Source organism: Cnephaeus nilssonii, assembly GCF_951640355.1.
Source record: "Cnephaeus nilssonii genome assembly, chromosome: 2".
NCBI lineage: Eukaryota > Metazoa > Chordata > Mammalia > Chiroptera > Vespertilionidae > Cnephaeus > Cnephaeus nilssonii.
In genome coordinates, this window is record NC_137073.1 from 34,606,692 (window position 1) to 34,626,776 (window position 20,085).

At 52.4% G+C, this 20,085-nt stretch overlaps 1 protein-coding gene across 1 annotated transcript; it reads right to left on the bottom strand.

Moving 5' to 3' along the window:
- Nucleotides 1-761: 761 nt before the first annotated feature.
- Nucleotides 762-13,425, bottom strand: ORAI2 (ORAI calcium release-activated calcium modulator 2). Its single transcript, XM_079786577.1, has 3 exons — nucleotides 13,269-13,425; nucleotides 8,784-9,021; nucleotides 762-4,147 (listed from the first exon to the last, which is right to left on the bottom strand). Exons 2-3 carry the CDS (start codon nucleotides 9,009-9,011, stop codon nucleotides 3,608-3,610), a joined length of 768 nt encoding a protein of 255 aa, XP_079642703.1. The 5' UTR covers nucleotides 9,012-9,021; nucleotides 13,269-13,425; the 3' UTR covers nucleotides 762-3,607.
- Between the last annotated feature and the right edge of the window lie 6,660 nt (nucleotides 13,426-20,085).

Below are 20,085 nucleotides of genomic sequence, written 5' to 3' on the forward strand. Positions count from 1 at the left end.
TTCTGCTGAGACTTGTGCAGAAACTGCCTGTACAAGTCTGCATGTTTTAAATGGGCCTTGAGCGGAGTCTAGGCTCAGTCCTGTCCCACCTTACCCTGCTGGGCCCTGTCCAGGGCTCTGTGGACGCTACCCCTCAACCTTCTGGAAGCATCTGAGTCAGGAATGAGTCTTCTCTCAGCAGATCAGCTGAATGGTAAGTGGGCCTGGCCACGGGCTTGCTGGGGAAATGTCTACAGTCAGTTTGCTGGCCCTGAGCTCTGTCCTGAGCTCAGGCCTTTGGTGCCTCGGGGCCTGAGGAGTCCTTCCTCTGGGCTGCAGAGGCAGTCTGGCCCCCTGTATTGGCAGAACTTTCCATATAGGCTTTGCACACCTAATTCCTAGGACTGTCTGGCTTAAACTGCCAGAAAATTAATAATGGACAGAAATTCTTTCCTAGAGCATCTACCTCATTGGGCAACTATTACAAAACAGAAAATCTGGGAGCTTCCTCGTGAATGCCACCTGCCACCAGGCCAAGGGAGGGCTCTGCATTACTGCTGCCCAGCTGGACACCTGCCTCGGCCCAGAGCCACAGGTTCCTGGGGTTGGAGAAAGCCCAGAGGGACTAGCGCTTCAGTGGCTCTTCTCCTGGAGGACTTCAAGCTGACCCTGTCCAGATGGCTCTGCTGGCACTCAGCTGTACTTGGGGCTGCCCCCTGCGGTGTTTCTGGAAAGGGAAGAGAAACACCCAAGTCCCCTGTCTATTCCAGAGAAGTCTCTGACCTGGGAAGCCTGTTAAGACACTGGCCGGTGATCACCAAATAGGAGGAGGCAGGAGGGGCTTAAGGATCCAGGATGCAGCAGACACCAGGGAAGGACCAGCAGCTATCATGGCATTCCACCCAGAACAGAAAGAGCAGTGTATAGCTTGTTTATTCAGTTCAATCCAGGGCAACTTTTAAAAATCCATATCCAGGACTGTGGTCTGTACACCGTACATGACCTACACAGTGTCATGCATAATGAACTAATCAGCACAAGACAGATAAGGACTACAGATGAACCCCGTCCGCTCAGGCTTCTATGACTTTATCCTCCACAGACCTTCCTAGAAGACACTAAAATGTGTTCTGCCCCCAGTTTCTGAAATAGAAACACTTCAGTTTTGATACTTCTGGTCAGGTACTAAATGGAGACTGTGTTCCACTTTGGAACGGGCCTCAAGTATTTGCAGGCATTTGTTTTATGAGCACCAGGAAGGCTCTGCTCAGAGGGAAATAGGGCAAGCCCACGCTGGCCCCGGGGCGGCCCATGGCGCCTCACCAAGGAGAGGCCTGTACTGGAACAGTCCACAATCTCGTTAAACCTCCGGAATCCGAATTTCTAGCCTGTAATTTGCCAGCCCCTCCCCTAAACCGCCCTGCAGAGTTGTTCCCGCAGCTCAATGAGCAGCTTATCCTCCATCTCCAGACAAGCTCCTCGGCTACCCTGAGGTTGTCCTTCCCCCCTCCCCGCCCATCACCAGTCCCCAGACTCACTCTCATCTCTGTTCCCACAGAAATTCTTTGCCTCGTGTCTCTAGAAAGGCTGGAGCTGGGAAAGCACTCTGGATGAGAACAGGAAATTACAGGAACGTTACTCTCCCACTGTTTTAACGTGGTACGTGGCGCCTTTCCTATTCATGTGGCACTGTCAATGCGCACCTCGTATCTGACCTTGTTGCGGTCAGGCCAAAAGCTCTGCCCATGGATCAGGCATAATGGGCCACCCCTGGCACTGGGGTGTGCTTTCTAGTCTGGGGAACGTGGGACTCTGTGGACCTGGCACACTTGGGGCAGTGGTACCAAATGGCCCAGGAAAGTGGCAGCAGGAGTAAGCTCAGCACGACCCCTCAAAAGGCTCAGGCCAGAGTAAGAGCTTGCTGCCTGCTCCCAGCTGAGGAAGAGCAGGCTAGTTTTGTCACCGCCAGGTCACTAAGTGGCTGTCTTGCAGTGATGCGGACATTCTTTTGCAAAGCAAACACATTAAACCAATTAAGCCTTTTCAACGAGGCTGTGGGAAAGGGGAAACATGCACTAGAGAGCAAGCAAGTCATGACAGATGTCTGCAGAAGGTACAAGGGACACGCCCTTTAGAAGACGCCAGGCACTTCTCTGGCCTGGAGGGACACCATGTCCAGGCCCCCGTAAGTGTCACCAGTCAGCATTTCAGAATTACAGGTTGAGGTTTATGTTCTCACCAATAGGTCACATTCCCAGAAACTTCAGCCAGGCCACCCAGATCCCACAGAGATATTAGGCTGTTGATAGAAATGCCATCAGAGCATGAAGTCCAATGAGGAAATGGCCTCCTTCTCCAGGTGGCTGCCAGCCAATGTGGTAAAGGTGGTTTTTAGAAGCAGCTTGGGGTATAGCATGCTCACACGTAAGCTGAGCTGTAGCCTGTATGTGAACAGCCAAAGAACACGAGCTAGGGCAACCAGATCCCACGCTGCGCACGGCAGTAAACGCGCCGGCTGTGGCTGAGAGGCCTGGGGGCCCAGGGGGAAGCATATGTGGGGTTGTGCATTCTCTGCATTTGTTCCATCTCTTGAGCAAGACCCACATTTGGCCAGGGCTGACCCTTGGTGCTACCACCCCTCGACCAGACCAGGCCAACAGCCTTGTCCAGACAGGAAGTCCCCCAAGCTGCCCCTCTGCTGCCAGGCACCATGGGCAGCAGGGAGATGGGCAGGCTCTGCCACCTGAGCAAATGCCCCTGGCCTTCTGGGACCAGAGCGCGGAGGATCAGGCTCAGAGGGCATTCTGTGGCCAAGAGATGTGGGCCTCTGGACTGCGGGCTCTTCCCAACCTGGTAGCCTTGCTGGGTCAGTGTGGCCAGGCCTCCAGGCCGGCTGGGAAGAAAGAACGAGCCCAGTGTGCTTTGGAGTGCCCCTTAGTTAACAGCCTCCTCAAGTAGGCTGCCCCCAGGCATGCCTCCCCAACTCTGCCAGGCCTCCACTCGTGGAAGTCTCCCCCGGGCCCTGACAAGTCTGCCTCCTCCTGGAGTACCCATACCTGCTGGGCTGACATGTGCCCCAGGCTCCTGCCTTGCCCTCAAGCCAGGCCACCCAACCCCCTGCAGAGCAGGGGAGGGAAGCACCAGGCCCAGCAGTAATCCTGTGCCCATCTAATTGCCACAATTCCCACCTAATCACAGCAGGCTGGTACTATCAAATGTGCCACCCGGCTGCCAGGCAGTGCACCTGAGGAGTCATGGGCAATCCTCTGAACTCCCAGCCCTACCTACCCTGACTCCCTCCGGGCCTCCGCCAGGCTCCCTGCTCTGCTGGCCACTCCTTCCACATCTCTGGGAGGGCCACAGTGCTGGAGCCCTGCCTGAGTCCCCAGGGCCAAGGACTCAGCCTTTCTTTGCCCTAAGGGCTTAGCAACAGAATCAGTCTCTCGTTTAAGGATTTCCATTTTCTGAGGGGAAATGAGCCAGGTTTTACGGCATTAAGACAGGAGTAAAACTTTGGTGTTGAACTATCTGGCAGTGTCTAGGCAGCCTCGTGGCAATTTACGTTTTTAAAATTCCCTCAAAAGCAGGCTGTTTCTGCTGGCTCCCAGCCCCCAGGGGAGTCGCGCCCTTACACGACCTGCAGGCTGCGCTCATGCCCATCCAGCTGCACCTTGAGCTTGTGCAGCTCCTCGATCTCGCGGTTGTGCCGCTCGGTCTTGTGGCGCACCAGCGAGCGGTAGAAGTGGATGGTGAAGACCACGAAGATGAGACCCACGGGCACCATGATGATGGTGGACACGAGGGCGGCCTGCCAGCCTGTGTGGCCACCGGGGCCGGGTGCAGGGCCCGGCTGATGGCGTGCATCCACAGGCAGGAACTTGATCCAGCAGAGCAGCACGACCTCGGCCAGGAAGAGCAGGATGCCGAGTACGGTGGAGAAGCCCCAGGCCAGCTCAATGTAGGGGTGCATACGCTCATGCGGCGACTCGCTGATGGAGTTGAGGTTGTGGATGTTGCTCACGGCCTCCACGTTGGGCAGGATGCACGTGCTGATGAGCAGGGCAAAGAGATGCACGGCCACCAGCACCGTGGTGCAGGCACTGAAGGCGATGAGCAGGGGCGGTGGGTACTGGTACTGCGTCTCCAGCTGCACCTCCACCATGGCCACCTGCAAGGCAGAGCGGATGCTGCTGGGCTGGGCAAGCACCTGCCAGGCCCTTGCAGAGCACAGGACACCCTCTTTGCTGCTCAGCTGTTTTGAATTTGCCTTTTTTTCTGATTAGCTAAAGAAGATCTCACTGAGAAAAAGTCTAAAGTACAGAAGAGACTAAAGAAGCACCAAGCGGTGCAAGTCACCGTCCAGGTGCCTTCCCAGACATGGAACGTACGGTGTATCTGAGGTGCCAAGCTGTGAGCCAGGGCAGAGGCCACACTTCCCTGGGAACATGTGGCTTTGCTATTGAGATCAGAGCCAGGCTGCAGTGTGGCTTAGCTGCAAAAAAACCCTGTTGTTTTAAAAATAAAAATGGACCTTTTAAAAGATTTAAAAAAAAGTAAGAACAGAGGTTCCTGGTGGTGCCCAGACTCAGAGCTACAAACCCAGACAGCCTCACACAGACCACAGGGTGCATCTCTCAGCTGACACCAAAAGCCAGAGAGAGAAACTGCATACATATCTAACGGCCAGGACCCAAGGGCCAAGCGAGGAGGGGCAGCTGTGGGAAGGAGGGTGGGCTGGGAAGAGTGAGCTGAATCATCATCCACAGGCACAGGATGCCAATGGGTAACGTCCAAAATGGATAAAGAAACAGCAGTCTCCAAATGTCATTTGGAACCATGAAGACAGAAAGCTGCGAGAGGCTGCCTCTGGGAGTGGAGAATACGGGTGGGTCTGCTGGGATTGTTGTAAGTCGACAGTACAGCTGGCCCTTGAGCAGCATGGGAGTGTTGGGCGCACCCACCATGTATAAGTGCACTTGTGCAGTTCAAACCCATGTTCAAGGGTCAACTGTATTTAATTTCTAAACTATGTACATGTAATAAATGATAAAAATTATTTTTTAAATGAAAGGGAAAAAAACAGACACAGAGGGAACCAGAAGAAGCCCAGCTTATCTCTGTAGCACAGAATGCTTATAGCCACTTAGGTAGTACAGTGGTCGGTAAACCGTGGCTCGCGAGCCACATGCGGCTCTTTGGCCCCTTGAGTGTGGCTCTTCCACAAAAATACCACGGCCTGGGCGAGTCTATTTTGAAGAAGTGGCGTTAGAAGAAGTTTAAGTTTAAAAAATTTGGCTCTCAAAAGAAATTTCAATCGTTGTACTATTGATATTTGGCTCTGTTGACTAATGAGTTTGCCGACCACTGAGGTAGTACATGCTCACCCCAGGCTCTACATGGCTTTCAAACTACAGACTGAGCAACACTCCTGCCTCTGCCCCTGCCAGGTCAGACCCCATCCTTTCAGAATAGCTGCCTCTGAGGCCCAGCACCCTACCACCCCACCATCCCAGCACGCAGCACTGTGGACCTCCCCAGTGGAGGGTTTAGTCCAGGCCCAGTAAGGGCTCTGGGGCTCACCAAGGGCCTTCTCCCAAGTACCCGAAAGTAAGAAATCAAACCAGGAAGGGGTTGGGGTGGGGCAGTAAGAGAGAAGCCAGAGGAAGGTTTTTCCACCCACTGTGTTTGCCTCCTAGATCTGAGTCATCCCTGTTTTTAAAAATTAACAAGAGCCCAGCTGGTGTGGCTCAGTGGTTGAGCACCGACCTATGAACTAGGAGGTCACAATTCAATTCTCGGTCAGGACCCATACCCAGGTTATGGGCTCAATCCCCAATAGGGGGTGTACAAGCGGCAGCTGATCAATGATTCTTTCTCATCTTGGATGTTTCTATCTTTCCCTCTCCCTCCCTGAAATCAATAACATATATATGTTAAATTAACAAGAAGGATGTCACAACTTCTAGAAACTACCACCTCTTAGAGTGAGCACCTCATCTCCGCAGTGGAGAGGGAACGTTTGGTAGTTAAAAAGAAGATACAACAGTCCTAGTGGACCATACCCGAACAGAAACCCAGCAATAAATATTGCTCCAAAAAGATAGTAGCCCATGACAGAAGTTGAAGGTGGTCTTTTCTCAGTGCCCCTGTGGCCTGGGTAGGCTCTGGCCCAACAAAAGGATGTTGTAAACCACAGAGGGCACCGAGATAAGAAACAGATGATTAAAAGGCCTACAAGGAAGCAGTTGTATTCTGCCTCAAGAGGAGAAAAAGCCAAAAGGCCATTTTTCATTTTGTTTATGTAAAGAGGTTTCAGATCACTGGTTCTCTGTTAGAAGAATAAACATGAAGAGATAAGCTTAAGGTTGGGCATAAGTACTTATTGTTTTGCAATTCTAATTAGGGAATACATGGTATAAAGAGGGGACTCCACCTAGCAAACTGCCTGTTTTCATTTGTCCATGTCCCTGCCCTTATTTGGCCATGCCAAAATGCTATCTGAGGATCTGCATTGGTCACTTCTTTCTCCCAAGCTGCACCACAGTCTGAATGGTTATCTGATTTACTGGTCTTTAATCTGCCCTTGACTTGGCTCCATGCTGTTTCACTGCTATGGCGGAATCTCAGTGCATGTTAGGCTGGGGCAGCCTCCCTGAGAGGGACCTTCTAGAAGAGAAGGCAAGGGTACTGTGTGGCTTCTATAATGTATCCCCAGGCTGCTTAACGAAGCACTTGCTGGTGCACAGTAGATACTCCATAAACGCTGAAGAATGAATTACTACTGGGAAGTATGACCGCCGTTGCCAAGCTAATGAGAGCACTCTGGGGCCCACTATTCTCATCCTGAGACCACTTCATACCTTTGAAGGCTGCCAGTGCATCTCAAACTCCTCCTCCAGAAGTCACTCTGTTTGATAACTTACTCAAGGGCTAGTTTTCAAATTCTGAATGAGTGGTTTTAAAGCCTTCAACTTGGATGAGCATTTTGTTGGCTGGAAAACAGGAAAGCTGCCCTAAGTTTGGAAATCCAAATGTTTGGAAGGCCAGGGTCTAAAAAGACAGCTGCAGACAGGAAGTAATTTCCCAGACCCAAGCCCCACACAGAAAGGAAACTGTCTCTCTGCATTATGTCATGCAATACTTCCCAGAGTTCATTTCCCAAAGTTAAATAAGTATAGGTGAGCAAAATGTAATGCAATACTGTATTTCTTCTGTGGGGTAGAAAACAAGTTCTAATTTTAATAGTGATGTTTAAACTTCTCACACACATTCCTTAAAATTAAGCTTGAGAAAATTCTGTCTTTTTAAAAAATTTTTTTAAAAAAATTGAATTCAGAGAGCGGAAGGGAGAGGGATAGAAACATCAATAATGAGCCCTAGCTGGTTTGGTTCAGTGGCTAGAGTGTCGACCTGCGGACTGAAAGGTCTCGGGTTTGATTCCGGTCAAGGGCACATGCCCGGGTTGCAGGTTCAATCCCCAGTATGGGGCATGCAGGAGTCAGCTGATCAATGATTCTCCCTCATCATTGATGTTTCTCTTTCTCTCCTTTCCCTTCCTCTCTGAAATCAATAAAAAATATATTTTTTAAAAAAAAAACCAAAACCATCCATGGTGAGAGAGAAGCAATGATTGGTTGCCTCCTGTACTCCCCCTACTGGGGATCGTGCCCTGACCTGATCGTGCCGTGACCTGGTTCATGGGTCAAGGCTCAATCACTGAGCTACAGTGGCTGGGCAAAATTTTGTCTTTTTAATGTGATGGAAACCACAGGAAGAAAATCACTATGAGCCAAAGTTGTGCACCATGTAATTGCACACTTTTGTAATTATGTTTAAGAAAACAAAAACACAAGACCTAAATAAGCCTTTGCTTTAAAGTAGACCTAAACCCAAATTTACTGCCTCTCAGTTTGGTGACCTCTGCCTCACCCTGTATGAAGTCATGCCCTGACTGTGTAGGGTGTCATTTTTCCAAAGGTGGCCCTACTGATGACCAAGCATGCCCTTGTCAGAGGAATGACCACAGTGGCTCACTCTGACAGCTCTTTATTTTCTGCACTACCAATTTGACAAATGAGGCTCTGGACTACAGAAAAACAACAACTGTCTTTACATAAAAAATAAATCCCCTGCTTCCAGCCCAATAGGACCTCTGAACATACAACAGAGAAAGGTTGCCACAGCCCCAGCAGTCTGACTCCTGACACCTGCATCCTCAGGACAATTCCCTAAAGGGATGTGGGTTGAGGCTTTGGAGTCAACAGTGCCCTCAGTTTTGCCTGAGGTGGACTCTTGTCCTCGCTTGTCTTGGGGATGACTCAGAAGGAAAGCCACAGGTGGGCAGCTGGGAGTGAGGCCAGAGGCTCTGATTAGTCACCCTGGAGGCCACATTTGGGGGCATCTGCACCGCAATTGGGCTACACTGCATAAACCCAAATCAATCCACAGCTCCTGCCCACGTCCTTGAGATTTCCAAACTCTTGAGTGGACCCTGAGATGGGCAGATGTGGGTACTTTTCTCCAGGAAATCTGTATTCTAAAGCTATTTTAATTACCACCCTAACTTCCTTGCCAGGCAAATACTTCTATGTGAATGTGAGAGTGGCTCTTTCTGTGGGCTCTGAGGCTTGGGAACTCCCCTTTATGCCCCAGCAGCCCCTCTGGTTGACAGAGCAGTCACAGTCACCTTGGCGGATGGGATATGGGGAAATTTCCTAATGGTCCATCCTGGCTACCAGTAGGGCCCAGTGGGAGTGCCAGAGCCCATTTTGCAAGCTATGTTCCCACCAAGTGTTTGCACTCACCATGGCAAAGCCTGAGAGGAGAGCAGAGGTGCGGCTGGAGGCTTTCAGTTTGGCCCTGCTCAGGTAGAGCTTCCTCCAGGAGAGGGCTTGCACGGAGTGGTGGTTGGAGGTGACCAGCTCTAGGTAGCTGCGGCGGACCCAGTCCCGGTAATCCATGCCCTTGTGGCCAGGCTCAGGGCAGGCGGGGGTGGAGGGGTCCACAGGCACATTGAGCTCAGCACTCATCATGGGAGCCAGGCTGGGGGCAAAAGAGAGACACACTCAGGTATCCCACAGGGTTCCTGGGGCCTGGAAAACCCAGTTTACCTTCTCTGGGGCCCCTGTCTACACCCCACACCAGCGCCATGGGGCCAGTGGTGTGTGAGGGGGGGGGCCCTGGTCCTAATGCAGTCCCCACATGTGGACCATTTATAGGAGAGGAGGCTCAGGAGTGCATTTCCAAGAAGCACCACAGTGTTCAACATTGTTCCCGCCATCCCGAGCTCGGAAGGGTTCCAGTTGAGTGTGGCTCTGGGTGAATGGAATTCCAAGGTTGGCCAAGAGCACCTAACAACATCCTCCAAGTTGCACCAATCTTTAGGGAGTAAGGAGCTGTAGCATTTAGAAATATCCTAGGACCTCAAGTTACCAAGTCTGGATTTGACCCAACTGTGTGATGTTGAACATGACACCTGACCTTGCTGACCTCCATCATCTTCAAATGAGGACATCCCCACCCTACAGGGCTCTTGAACAAGATACAGGACCTGTAGACTCAACTGCTTTTCAATATCCAGGTGTCAACGTGAAATACACTTTTCCAAGCAGCTGCTATAAATCCAACTTAAATTTTCTTTTTCTTTTTTTATAAACCCTCCTGCGGGGGGCTGACTGAATATATATATTCAGTTGGATTTAATATATATATAAAGCCAGCGACAGTAACACCCTAACAACCGGTCGCTATGACGCCCACTGTGGCCAGCGAACCAGCCGATCAGGTACATATGTCTCTTTTTTCCCCACTGACCCAAGAGCTCTCTATGTGGTTTGCTGAGGCTGATCCCTGGCCAGCATTGCAGCTTTACTTATTCCTCTGCTCAAACGTGCTCTTTTCCCATTCTTCCCAGTTACTGTTCTCAAAAGTATCCTTTAGTAAGGACTGCCCACTACCGCTACTACCGGACTCTCCCAGGGTGGGGCTGGCAGGCCAAACACCCCACCACCTTCCCCTTGGCCAGCCCCGCCCCCAACCGGCCCACCCCACCATGATAGGCCCAAAGCCCCGCCCCCCAGCCGGCCCTGATCATACCCCCCACCCCAATAGGAGGTGGGGCCACTGGCCAACCTCCTACAGCTCCTCCCCCTGGCAGCCCCACCCCTGATCGCAGCCCTCACCAGAACAGGGGGCAGGGCTGGCCACCCAACCTCCTGCAGCCCCTCCCCCTGGTTGGCCCCGCCCCTGATGGGCCCCCACCACCCTGATCAGCCTGCAGCCCCTTCCCCTTCCTGGCCCACCCCTGATCACCACCCCCACAATAGGGAGCTGGGCAGCTGGCCAACCTCCTGCAGCCCCTCCCCCTACCTGGCCCCACCCCAGATCGGCCCCCTCACCCGATTAGGGGCAGGGCCCGCCAGCCAACCACCCATGGTCTCTCTCCTAGACTGCTGGCCCCCATTTGGGGGCGGGGACGGCCGGCCCACCGCTCCTCCCCATGGCTGGCCACGCCCCCAATCGGTCCCTCAACCCCACTCAGGGGCAGCCCCTCCACCCAGCCAGCCTGGCCCTGATTGGCCCCAATCAGGGCGGGCCGGCCAGCCAACCTCCCGCCATCTCTTCCTCCTGACAGGCCCAGCCCTATCCACCCTGATTGGGGCTGGGCCGGCTGGACCCACCCGTGCATGAATTCATGCACTGGGCCTCTAGGGTTTTATAAAGAAACTAGAGGCCCAGTGCACGAATTCGTGCACGGGTGGGGGCCCCGCCCCGTGGTGGAGCTCCCGGTTGAACTCCCTGTCGAACTCCCAGTGGAGGGGACAATTTGCATATTAGCCTTTTATTATATAGGATGGAGAATGGAGACCTCTGGAGTTATCCCAGGAAGAAATCTGGTGTGACAATAGCACAGAATGAAGATCAGAAGGACTGATCTGTCAAGATTTGTGAATTTAAACCCAAATCTCCACTAATCCCAATAGGGATTGGTGGTCTCCTATGGTCCAAGGGGCTGGCCCGTTTGGCAGCATGCTGGGATCAGCTCTAATTAATCTGCAGGGCAAGTTTCAAGGGCACAGGCACCTCACAGCTCAGTTAGCATCAGATATTAACTTGGACATTTAGGCCCTGATAGACCTCAGAAAAGCCTACTTAAGGCGATTACAAACAGATAAGGGTTTCTGGATCCCAGGGAGCATGGCTGGGGATGGGGGTTGGGGGAGTCAGGGGTGTTTACCAAGTGTCAGCAACTGAGAAAATGCCCCAAACCTGATCCATCCATGCCAATCTCTAAAAGGGTTCCATGGGAAGGTCCTGGAAGTTGGAAGAGTCTGTTTTGGGCTGCCTTCCTCTTTGTTCACTACCAGGCTATGGAGACCAGCTTTTACTGGCCAATAGGACCCTGGGGAACAGTTCTGTGCTCTTCTATTCCTGCCAGAGATGTCAATTACTAGGAATGCCTACTTGGAAGCATCGAGGCCCCCTTGCCCACGTCTGCCTGCAGCCAGCAGCACTACTTTCAAGCACTTTAATAACTGGAAGGTCCCTTCCCTGGGGGAGAGTTCAGAGGAATGTTGCTTACTAACCTATCCCTTGGCTAGCTCCAAATAATTTAGGATGGCATCATTTGGAAATGCACTTTTTCTTTCATTTTTCTACATGTAACAGAAGTGGGCCTAAAGGTATGATAAAGACAGTGTACTGATGTGGAAGGGTAGAAGGCACAACCTTTGCCCTCCTCAGAGTAGCCGTCTCTCCATCCAACATCCTGCATCACAGAGATGTTTACTGGGCCCTAAAGTAAGACAGCATTTGGTATTTAGGCATCAAAGATGAAAAAGGCAAGAACCCTGTGAGTTCCTGTGCCCAGTGGGGAACAAGATAACGGGTAATTCTCATTCGATGAGCTAAATGCTTTAGTGGAGCGGGTGAGAGGGCCTAGGAAGCAGAGGGGGTGCTGGCTGCCTCAGCTTTGGGCAGGGAGAAGGTCCCTTCTAGGGAGCAAGGATGGGGGTAAGGACATAGGTAGTGAAGGCAATATTGGCAAAGAGGGACTCTCCCTCAAAGACAAAATGCTACCCACATGGGCTCTGAGAGGCAGGGAACAAGGCAGGAAGACTGGCTGCAGAGTGGGGGCGGGGGTGTGTGTCAAGGAAATGGGGGAGGGGCAGGATGCAGGGAGTACTGGAGCTCAGGGCAGCCCAGGCAGTGTGACTGCTGGGCTTTCTCTGGCAGGGCACAGTATGGGTCATGGAAGAAGCCAATCAGGGAAACAATCTAGTATCAGCCTGATCTGTGTGCCAATGAAATGGCAGGAGGGCCTGGTAACCTCCAAAACACAGAGGTAAGTACGGGGTGAAGAAGAGGGAAGTTCTGGGGCCATCCGTGAGCAGGGGCTGGGCTCAAGTTCCAGAGTGGAGACGGTGGCCTCCTGGGAGTGGTCAGGGCAGCCCCAGCAGCCCTATGACCATCCTCAGAGTGGCAGGGGTGGGAAGGAAGGGCTGTCTGCTTGGAGCCTGGGTCCTAAAGATAGTGAAGCCGCTTCCTGCAAAGGGAGCAGCCAGACCTGATTCAAATCCATCCTATCCCCTGCCAGCCCCACTGTCCTCCCTTACACCAGGTGTCCCGGGCCCGAGGGGGGGCGGGCAGAGTCTGGTCCTCACACTCAACTGGGGCAGGGGGTAGGGTGGGGCAAGATGGAGCCCGACACTTCAGTCAGGTGTCAGGGGCTCCAAAGGATGCTCTCCTGGTGGAACCTGGGAGGGTTTTTATTTCTATATAAGGGAAGTCAGAAAAGGAGGTTTGGTACACTAACTGGGACTCTCTCTACATTAGCTACCCTCCTTGGCAGGCCTGTTTGAAACACACCCAGGGGGTGGGTTTGGGGTTTGCCCATCTTAACTTCCTTTAAGCATCTGGGGCGTGAGCAATGGTGAGTGCCCGCAGAGAAACCTGTTTCTCATTCTCTCTGTCTCTGTCACACCTGTGGGGGACGGAGGCCCAGCAGTCCCCACAGGGGTCTCCCGGAAGAGTCCATCTGCATCTCCGTCCTTCCCCCAGGGAATCCCCAGACGCCGCAAGACCGGGCTCGGCCCGCGCCCCCGACTTCCCCGTCCTTTCGGCGCCGCAACCCGCCCGGGGATCCGCGGAATTAGGGTCACCTGGCCGCCACCCCACCCCATTCCGAGCCCGCCCAGGAGAAAGCCCGTCCCTCCCCTGGTGCAATTCCGGTCCCGCGGACGGGCGAGGACCCAGCTACCTCCTCCAGACCCCCAGCGACGCGCACTCACCGAGCTGCTCTGCTCGCCTTGCCCGGCTCGGCTCCGGTTTGGCTCCGGCTTAACCCTGTGGCCCTGTGGCCCCGTGGCCTGGCCCGGGCGCAGAGCGCGGCCCCTGCCTCCTTCCGCCGGTCCCGCGGGGTCCCCCTCCGCCCCGCCTCGCCGGCTGTCCCGCCCCCGCCGGCCGCCGCAGCGGCTGCCTGGGCAACGGCGCGCTAGCGTCACGTGACCCGCCCTCGGGGGAGCGGCGGACCACGTGACCCTGTGGCCCCGGAGGGGCGGGGCTCGTGGCCCCTCCTTGGGGGTCCCAGGGAGCCCTGCCGGCTGGACTCGGTTCCCGCCCAGGCCGGAATGCCCTCAGAGGGAGCGCATCTCTCTGGCCCCGGGCGCGCCTCGGGTAGCCGTGGACAGGGATTGGCGCAGCGGCAGCTAGGCGAGCCGGAAGCCCGGGCATCCTTCGCGCTCCCGCCCCAAGGCCAGCCTCCCTGAGCCCCAGTGACAGGACAATAAGGCTGCGCTGTCTGACCCTTGGTCTGGCCAGCAAGTCCAGGGCAGGGTGGGGCCTGCCTTGCCCGCGGTGTGTGGGTCTAAGCGCAGAATGGGACCACATGGTTTCCAGGGTCAGTCCCGGAGGATGCCCAGGACCGATCGTTGGCCGTAAGGAGGATGCGGAGAGACCAAAAGGGCGCATCCTGCAAAGAGAGGGAACAAGGATCCCGTTATGTGACTACAGGGCGGGCAGGAGTGAGGGGAAGAACGTGGGGGAAACGGGTGGAAGGGCAGACTGGGCAGGGCCCAGACAGCCACGCGCGAGTTTGCCTGGGTGGACGGTGGCATACGCAGATCGCGGGCTGGAGCTGTCAGGTGGTCACCAAAAGCTCACCCACCCCCGGTCTCCCAGACCCTGTGAAACCCGCGGGACCTAGCCCGGGTGCCGCACGCTCGGGATTCTAACCCTTGTGACCACGCGCGGAGAGCTAATCTAGTGTTCTCAGATGTAAGGCACCTGGGGTGAAAAGGTCTCTGCGTTGACCCAGCCACTTCCATCCGCTGCTGCAAGGAATCTCTCATCCGCAATGGTGAACTCTCCGATTTCACAATCTAGGTAGATATTGAAACTGGACGGTTCTTTTCAGGAAGTGCACATGAATGATTTACCACCAGGCGAGATGGGTTCATATCAGCCTGCCTTGCCAGAGGGCCCCTCAGAGTCCTTCCTCCATGCCCTACATAGGATTTTTCCATCTGTCACACAGCACTAAACCGTGACACACTTATCCAAAAAATGATATCTTTTGGTCCAGTAGGACACAAAACAAATTAAGCCAGTTCCCCCTCTGGTTATTGCCCTGACAAAGGTTATAGGAAAATCCTGGGGACTGATATACTGCCCTGCCTCCATGGCTACAGGAAAGGGGCAAAATCCTCAAAATGCAACCATACTGTGGCTTTCAAACCTCAAAGCTCTTCATAAAATGACCTGGAAAAAAACAGGAAGAAAAACACTAAACTGCAGTAGTTGTGTCATAGATGATACTTCTTTCAGCAACAGAGTCATTTGCTTGTTGAGTGCCTCAGTGCACATCCTTTGCAAAGATTCCTATGCTAGTCAGTGATGCCTCCACCCCAAGCACATTAATCCAGCATAACTGGACAGAGGCAAAATGTGTCATAATTACCAGTGTTTTTCAGTTAGTTTCCTACCAAACACAGAAAATGGCTTTCCCTTGACCCCCTCACCCCCAAAGATTGAGGAAGATGAAAGCACCAGGTTGAAATATTTTAAATATATATATTATCCTATATAATAAAAGGGTATTATGCAAATAGACTGAATGGCAGAACAACCGAACCACCAATCAAAGCATAATATGCTAATGCTGCTCAACCGCTCGCTATAATGTGCACTGACCACCAGGGGGCAGATGCTCCAACAGGTAGGTTAGCTTGCTGCTGGGGTCAGGCTGATCAGGCTGATGAGCGAGATGGGCCAGACATGCCCTCACGTGGTCCCTCCCCAGCCATTGTGCACCGGTGGGGTCCTCTCGCAATCCAGGACCCCACGGGGATGTCGGAGAGCCGGTTTCAGCCCGATCCCACAGGCCATTCCCCTTGGGAAGGCGCCAGATGCAGGACTCATGGCTGGCAAGTGCTGCTGCGACAGTACGAGCCTCTCCCGATAGGGACTGATTGGGTGCGAGCCCACGGCAGGCACAGTGGGGCTGGGATGAGCAGGAGCAGCAGGTAGGAGCTGCAGGTGGAGTTGGACTGTGGGTTTCAGCTTGATTCCTATAGGCCACCCAAAGGGAACCCACCTGTGCACGAATTTGTATATATACACACACACACCTGTGCACAAATACACACACACACACACTAATATATATATATTATTAGTATATATATATATATATATATATATATATATATATACACACACACACACTAATAATAGCCTAGGTGGTTGTCACACCCTCATGCTGTGATGCCCTCATGCCATCACAATCCCATAATCCATCACCAGTAGGCTGAGTGTGCAGCGGGCACATGCGTGTGGGCAGGGACTTGACGCTGAGTGTGCGGCATGGAAGCAGGGCCCAACAACCACTCCGCATGGCCAGGCCTGGGGGTCCTGCCGTGGGACCCCAGGCTCCGGCCTATCTCTTTGGGGCAATCCATCGAGGAGCCCCGGATGGGTGGGTGGGGCCTACATCTTTGGGGCGATCGATCACAGGGCTCCCGCACTGTGAGAGGGCACAGGCCAGGCTGGGGGACCCCCCCCCCCCCACAGCCCCGAGTGCATGAATTTTGTGCATCGGGCCTCTAGTAATAATAATAAAAGCGTAATATGCTAATTATGTATAATATTATAATAAAAGCATAATATGCTAATTAGACCCGACAGCTGAATGACCTTCCCGACGTTGTTCTGGACATCCTTCTGGATGAAGCCACGGCGGCGGGGGCCAAGGCAGGGGCAGTTAGGGGCGATCAGGCAGGTAGGCGAACAGTTAGGGCAATCAGGCCGGCAGGCAGAGTGATTAGGTGTGATCAGGCAGGCAGGCAGAGTGGTTAGGGGAGATCAGGCAGGTAGGCAGGTGAGCAGTTAGGGCCAATCAGGCAGGCAGGCAGAGTGGTTAGGGGTGATTAGGCAGGTATGCACAGTGGTTAGGGGCGATCAGGCAGGCAGGTGAGTGGTTAGGAGTGATTAGACAGGCAGGCAGAGGGGTTAGGGGCAATCAGGTAGGCAGACATCCCCCGAGGGGTCCTGGATTACAAGGGACCCGGATTACACGAGGGCTGAGGGCCCTCTTGCCCCCGTGCATGAATTTCGTGCACCAGGCCTCTATATAATTTATTGATTTCAGAGAGGAAGGGAGAGAGAGAGAGAGAGAAATAGAAACATCGATGAGAGAGAATCATCAATTGGTTGCCTCCTGCAGGTGCTCACACTGAGGATCGACTCGGCCACCAGGGCATGTGCCCTGACCAGGAATTGGACCATGACCTCCTAGTTCATAGATTACATTCAACCACTGAGCCACACTGGCTGGGATGAAAGGAGATTGATCACAGTACTAATTGTTGGAGGGCCCCTTAGATGCCCAGGAAGTTGAATGGGAGTTACATGGAGGGGTTAGGAGGTTCAGTTTAAGGTCCACAAGTACCAGCTACCCAGCAGATGTTTGGGCTACAGTTTGGGCTATTTTCCTACTTGATTGACCCTGGCAAGTTGCTTCCTCCCCCAAGGCCTAAGTTACCCAAAAAGGCCAATTCTTTGAGGCATACCTCCAGGGTCAACCATATGCCAGTTTTCCTCTTCAACATATGCCCCTCCTTCAGTGAAGACTGTGGTCCCTACTTTCTTCTCCACACCAGATCTTAAAATCAAGCATGGCCACTCAGCTGGAATAAACAATGTATCCCCTGACACATTAGTCATCCCCCCTTTTTAAAAAATATATTTTATTGATTTTTTACAGAGAGGAAGGGAGAGGGATAGTTAGAAACATCGATGAGAGAGAAACATGGATCAGCTGCCTCCTGCACGCCCCCTACTGGGGATGTGCCCGCAACCAAGGTACATGCCCTTGACCAGAATCAAACCTGGGACCCTTCAGTCCGCAGGCCGACGCTCTAGCCACTGAGCCAAACTGGCTAGGGCTCCTCTTTTTTTTTTTTAATGTTTATTGGTTTTTAGAGAGAGAGGAAGGGAGAGGGAAAGAGATAGAAACATCAATGATGGAAGAGAATCACTGATAGGCTGGCTTCCTACACATCCCACACTGGGGATTGGGCCTACAACCCGGGCATGTGCCCTTGACCAGAATCAAACCCAGGACCCTTCAGTCCACAGGCTCTCTACCCACTGAGCCAAACTGGCTAGGGCACCATTCACTCTTATGGCCTATTCCTTGTCATCACCCTCTGTGAAATTTTACATTCAAATATCCTTTCTCTTTCTCACTTAGTTCTCAAACCACTGCCTCTCTTCCTTGACCTGCTGGGACCCACTTTCACCCTCTCAGCCTTCTTTCCTCTTCAGCTTGACCCCTTCCTGCCACCATCTTTTCCCACTTCATGCAAACTTGGTAAGAGAGCTGTCATCACCACTTCCTTCATTTTCTCCTCAGCCTTCCGAGGTTCACTGACCTTATATTGCTACATCCAGAAGGTATTTCAGCCATTGTCTTGTCTGTCATTGGGTACACCTCCCCCCCCTCCCCCATCTGGAAACACTCTCCTCTTTTGCTCCGGGGACCCCACCTGACTTTTCCCCTCTGTGCAGGATGCTCCTGTCCGTCCCCTAGATGCAGGTGTTTCTCAGTGTTGTCTGGGTCTCCCTTTCTATACTTCCTGACTGGTCTCTCCCACTGCCCGTTTCAGGAGCCTAAATCATCACCTCTAGCCCTGAGTTTTCCAGCCTGGCAGGGGGTATCCCAAACTTCACCATGCCCAGAGCTGAATTCCTCCTTTCCCTTACATACTTGCTCTACTTCCTGGATCACCTATCTCCGGGGCTGTGTGACCATCCACCCAGCTAGTGACACTATAGATCTGGTGTCATTCCTGACTCCTCCCCTCCCCATCAAGTGCTGTGAATTCTCCCACCTAAATAAATGTCTCTGGAATTTCGACTACTTCTCCCTGCCCCCATGGCCTCTGTACTAATTCAGGCCATCATTACCTACAGTCTACATTATTCCAAGAACTCCCCACCTGTCTCCTCCCGTCCATTTTTTTTAAAGAGTATGTTAGCTTTTTTAAAAAATATCTTTTATTGATTTCAGAGAGGAAAGGAGAGGGAGAGAGAGAGAACCATCAATGGCGAGAGATCAGCTGCCTCCTGCATACCCCCCCCCCCCCCCCCGGGGAATCAAGCCTGCAACCCAGGCACATGCCCAGACCAGGAATCAAAACTGTGACCTCCTGGTTCATAGGTCGATGCTCAACCACTGAACCACGCCCAACCAGCCCCTTCTATTGTTGACCAGGAAGTAGAGGTTGGGTTCCTGTGAGCCCCTGATGACATCAGCTGATCAACACATAACCTTACGTATGTTTTTGTTTAATGACACCTTTATCAATATATATTACTGATTCCTTAACATTGAACTCATAGCCAACAGCGCTATAACTCATGCCTGAATGAAGGATATCTAAGGCTCTTCGCAGCCTTCTTGTGCTTAAGAACACTAGCCAGTTTGGCTCAGTGGATAGAGCATCTGCCCGAAGACTGAAGCATCCCAGGTTTGATTCTGGTCAAGGGCATGTACTTTAGTTGCGGGCTTGATCCCAGGCCCTGGTCAGGGCATGTCGTAGAGGCAACCAATCGATGTGTCTCTCGCACATCGATGTTTCTCTCTCTGTCTCTCCCCACTCCCTTCCACTCTCTAAAAATCAATGGAAAAATATCCTCAGGTGAGGAGTAACAAAATAAACAAGAACACCAGACTGCACTTCAGCACCACATTTGGGGGCCATTTTAAACAAACCACCAACGATAAGCAATAAATGTAAAAAACCTGTTATTAAGTCTGCGCTGAAACAAGAAGGCAGAGCACTACCTTGTTTAACCTCAGTTGGGAATGTGTGCATTGGGCAACTCAAAATTTTGCCGTTCTGTGAATGTCTGCAAATGACCACAAAAACATGAGTATTAATTTTGGGATTACAAATAAATTTTGGTGAATTCATAAACATAGAACTTATGAAAAAATGAGAATCAATTATATTTAAAACTATGACATAGTGATATCCTGTATCCTGTATTACTATGCACACAAACGCACCAGGGGGCTTACTAAAGGAGGGTCCTATAGTCTACAGCCCAGGCACCAGACAGGTCTGGGCTCTGCACAGCTTCTTTCCCAGGGCAGCACAGTGCTGTGGTGCAGGGCTAGGGTGAGGGACTCCGGAGTCACACTATGTGAGTCCAAAGGCCAGCTCCACCACTTATTTGCTGGGTGACCTGGGCTGGTTTCCAGACCTCTCTGTTCATAAACCTTGTTTGGTACATCTATATGGGACTTCTAATAAAAGGGCAAACAGTATTCTAATACAAATAACTAGGCCTCCTAGCTCAGGGCTGCCACTGAGTGCTCAATAAATATTTGGTGAGTGAACGAAGGTCTAATGTTTGATAAATCAGAATTCTTACATGAGACAGCCAAGTTATATATACCTTTGTTAATTTCTCCCTATCCACAAGCTAATCATAGGGCATTACTTAATGATTCTGCCCAATCATGGCTTTTGGGGGGAGAGCAGGGGTATCCTCTCAGTATCGCCCCCTTCTTTCTCACTTATGACATCTAATTGTTCCCCT

Excerpts from the sequence above, each read along its gene's own strand:
- ORAI2 (XM_079786577.1), bottom strand. The coding sequence starts at position 9,011 with ATGATGAGTGCTGAGCTCAATGTGCCTGTGGACCCCTCCACCCCCGCC. Across the intron at positions 4,148-8,783 it reads TCCTCTCAGGCTTTGCCATG|GTGGCCATGGTGGAGGTGCA; the intron begins GTGAGTGCAAAC and ends TCTGCCTTGCAG.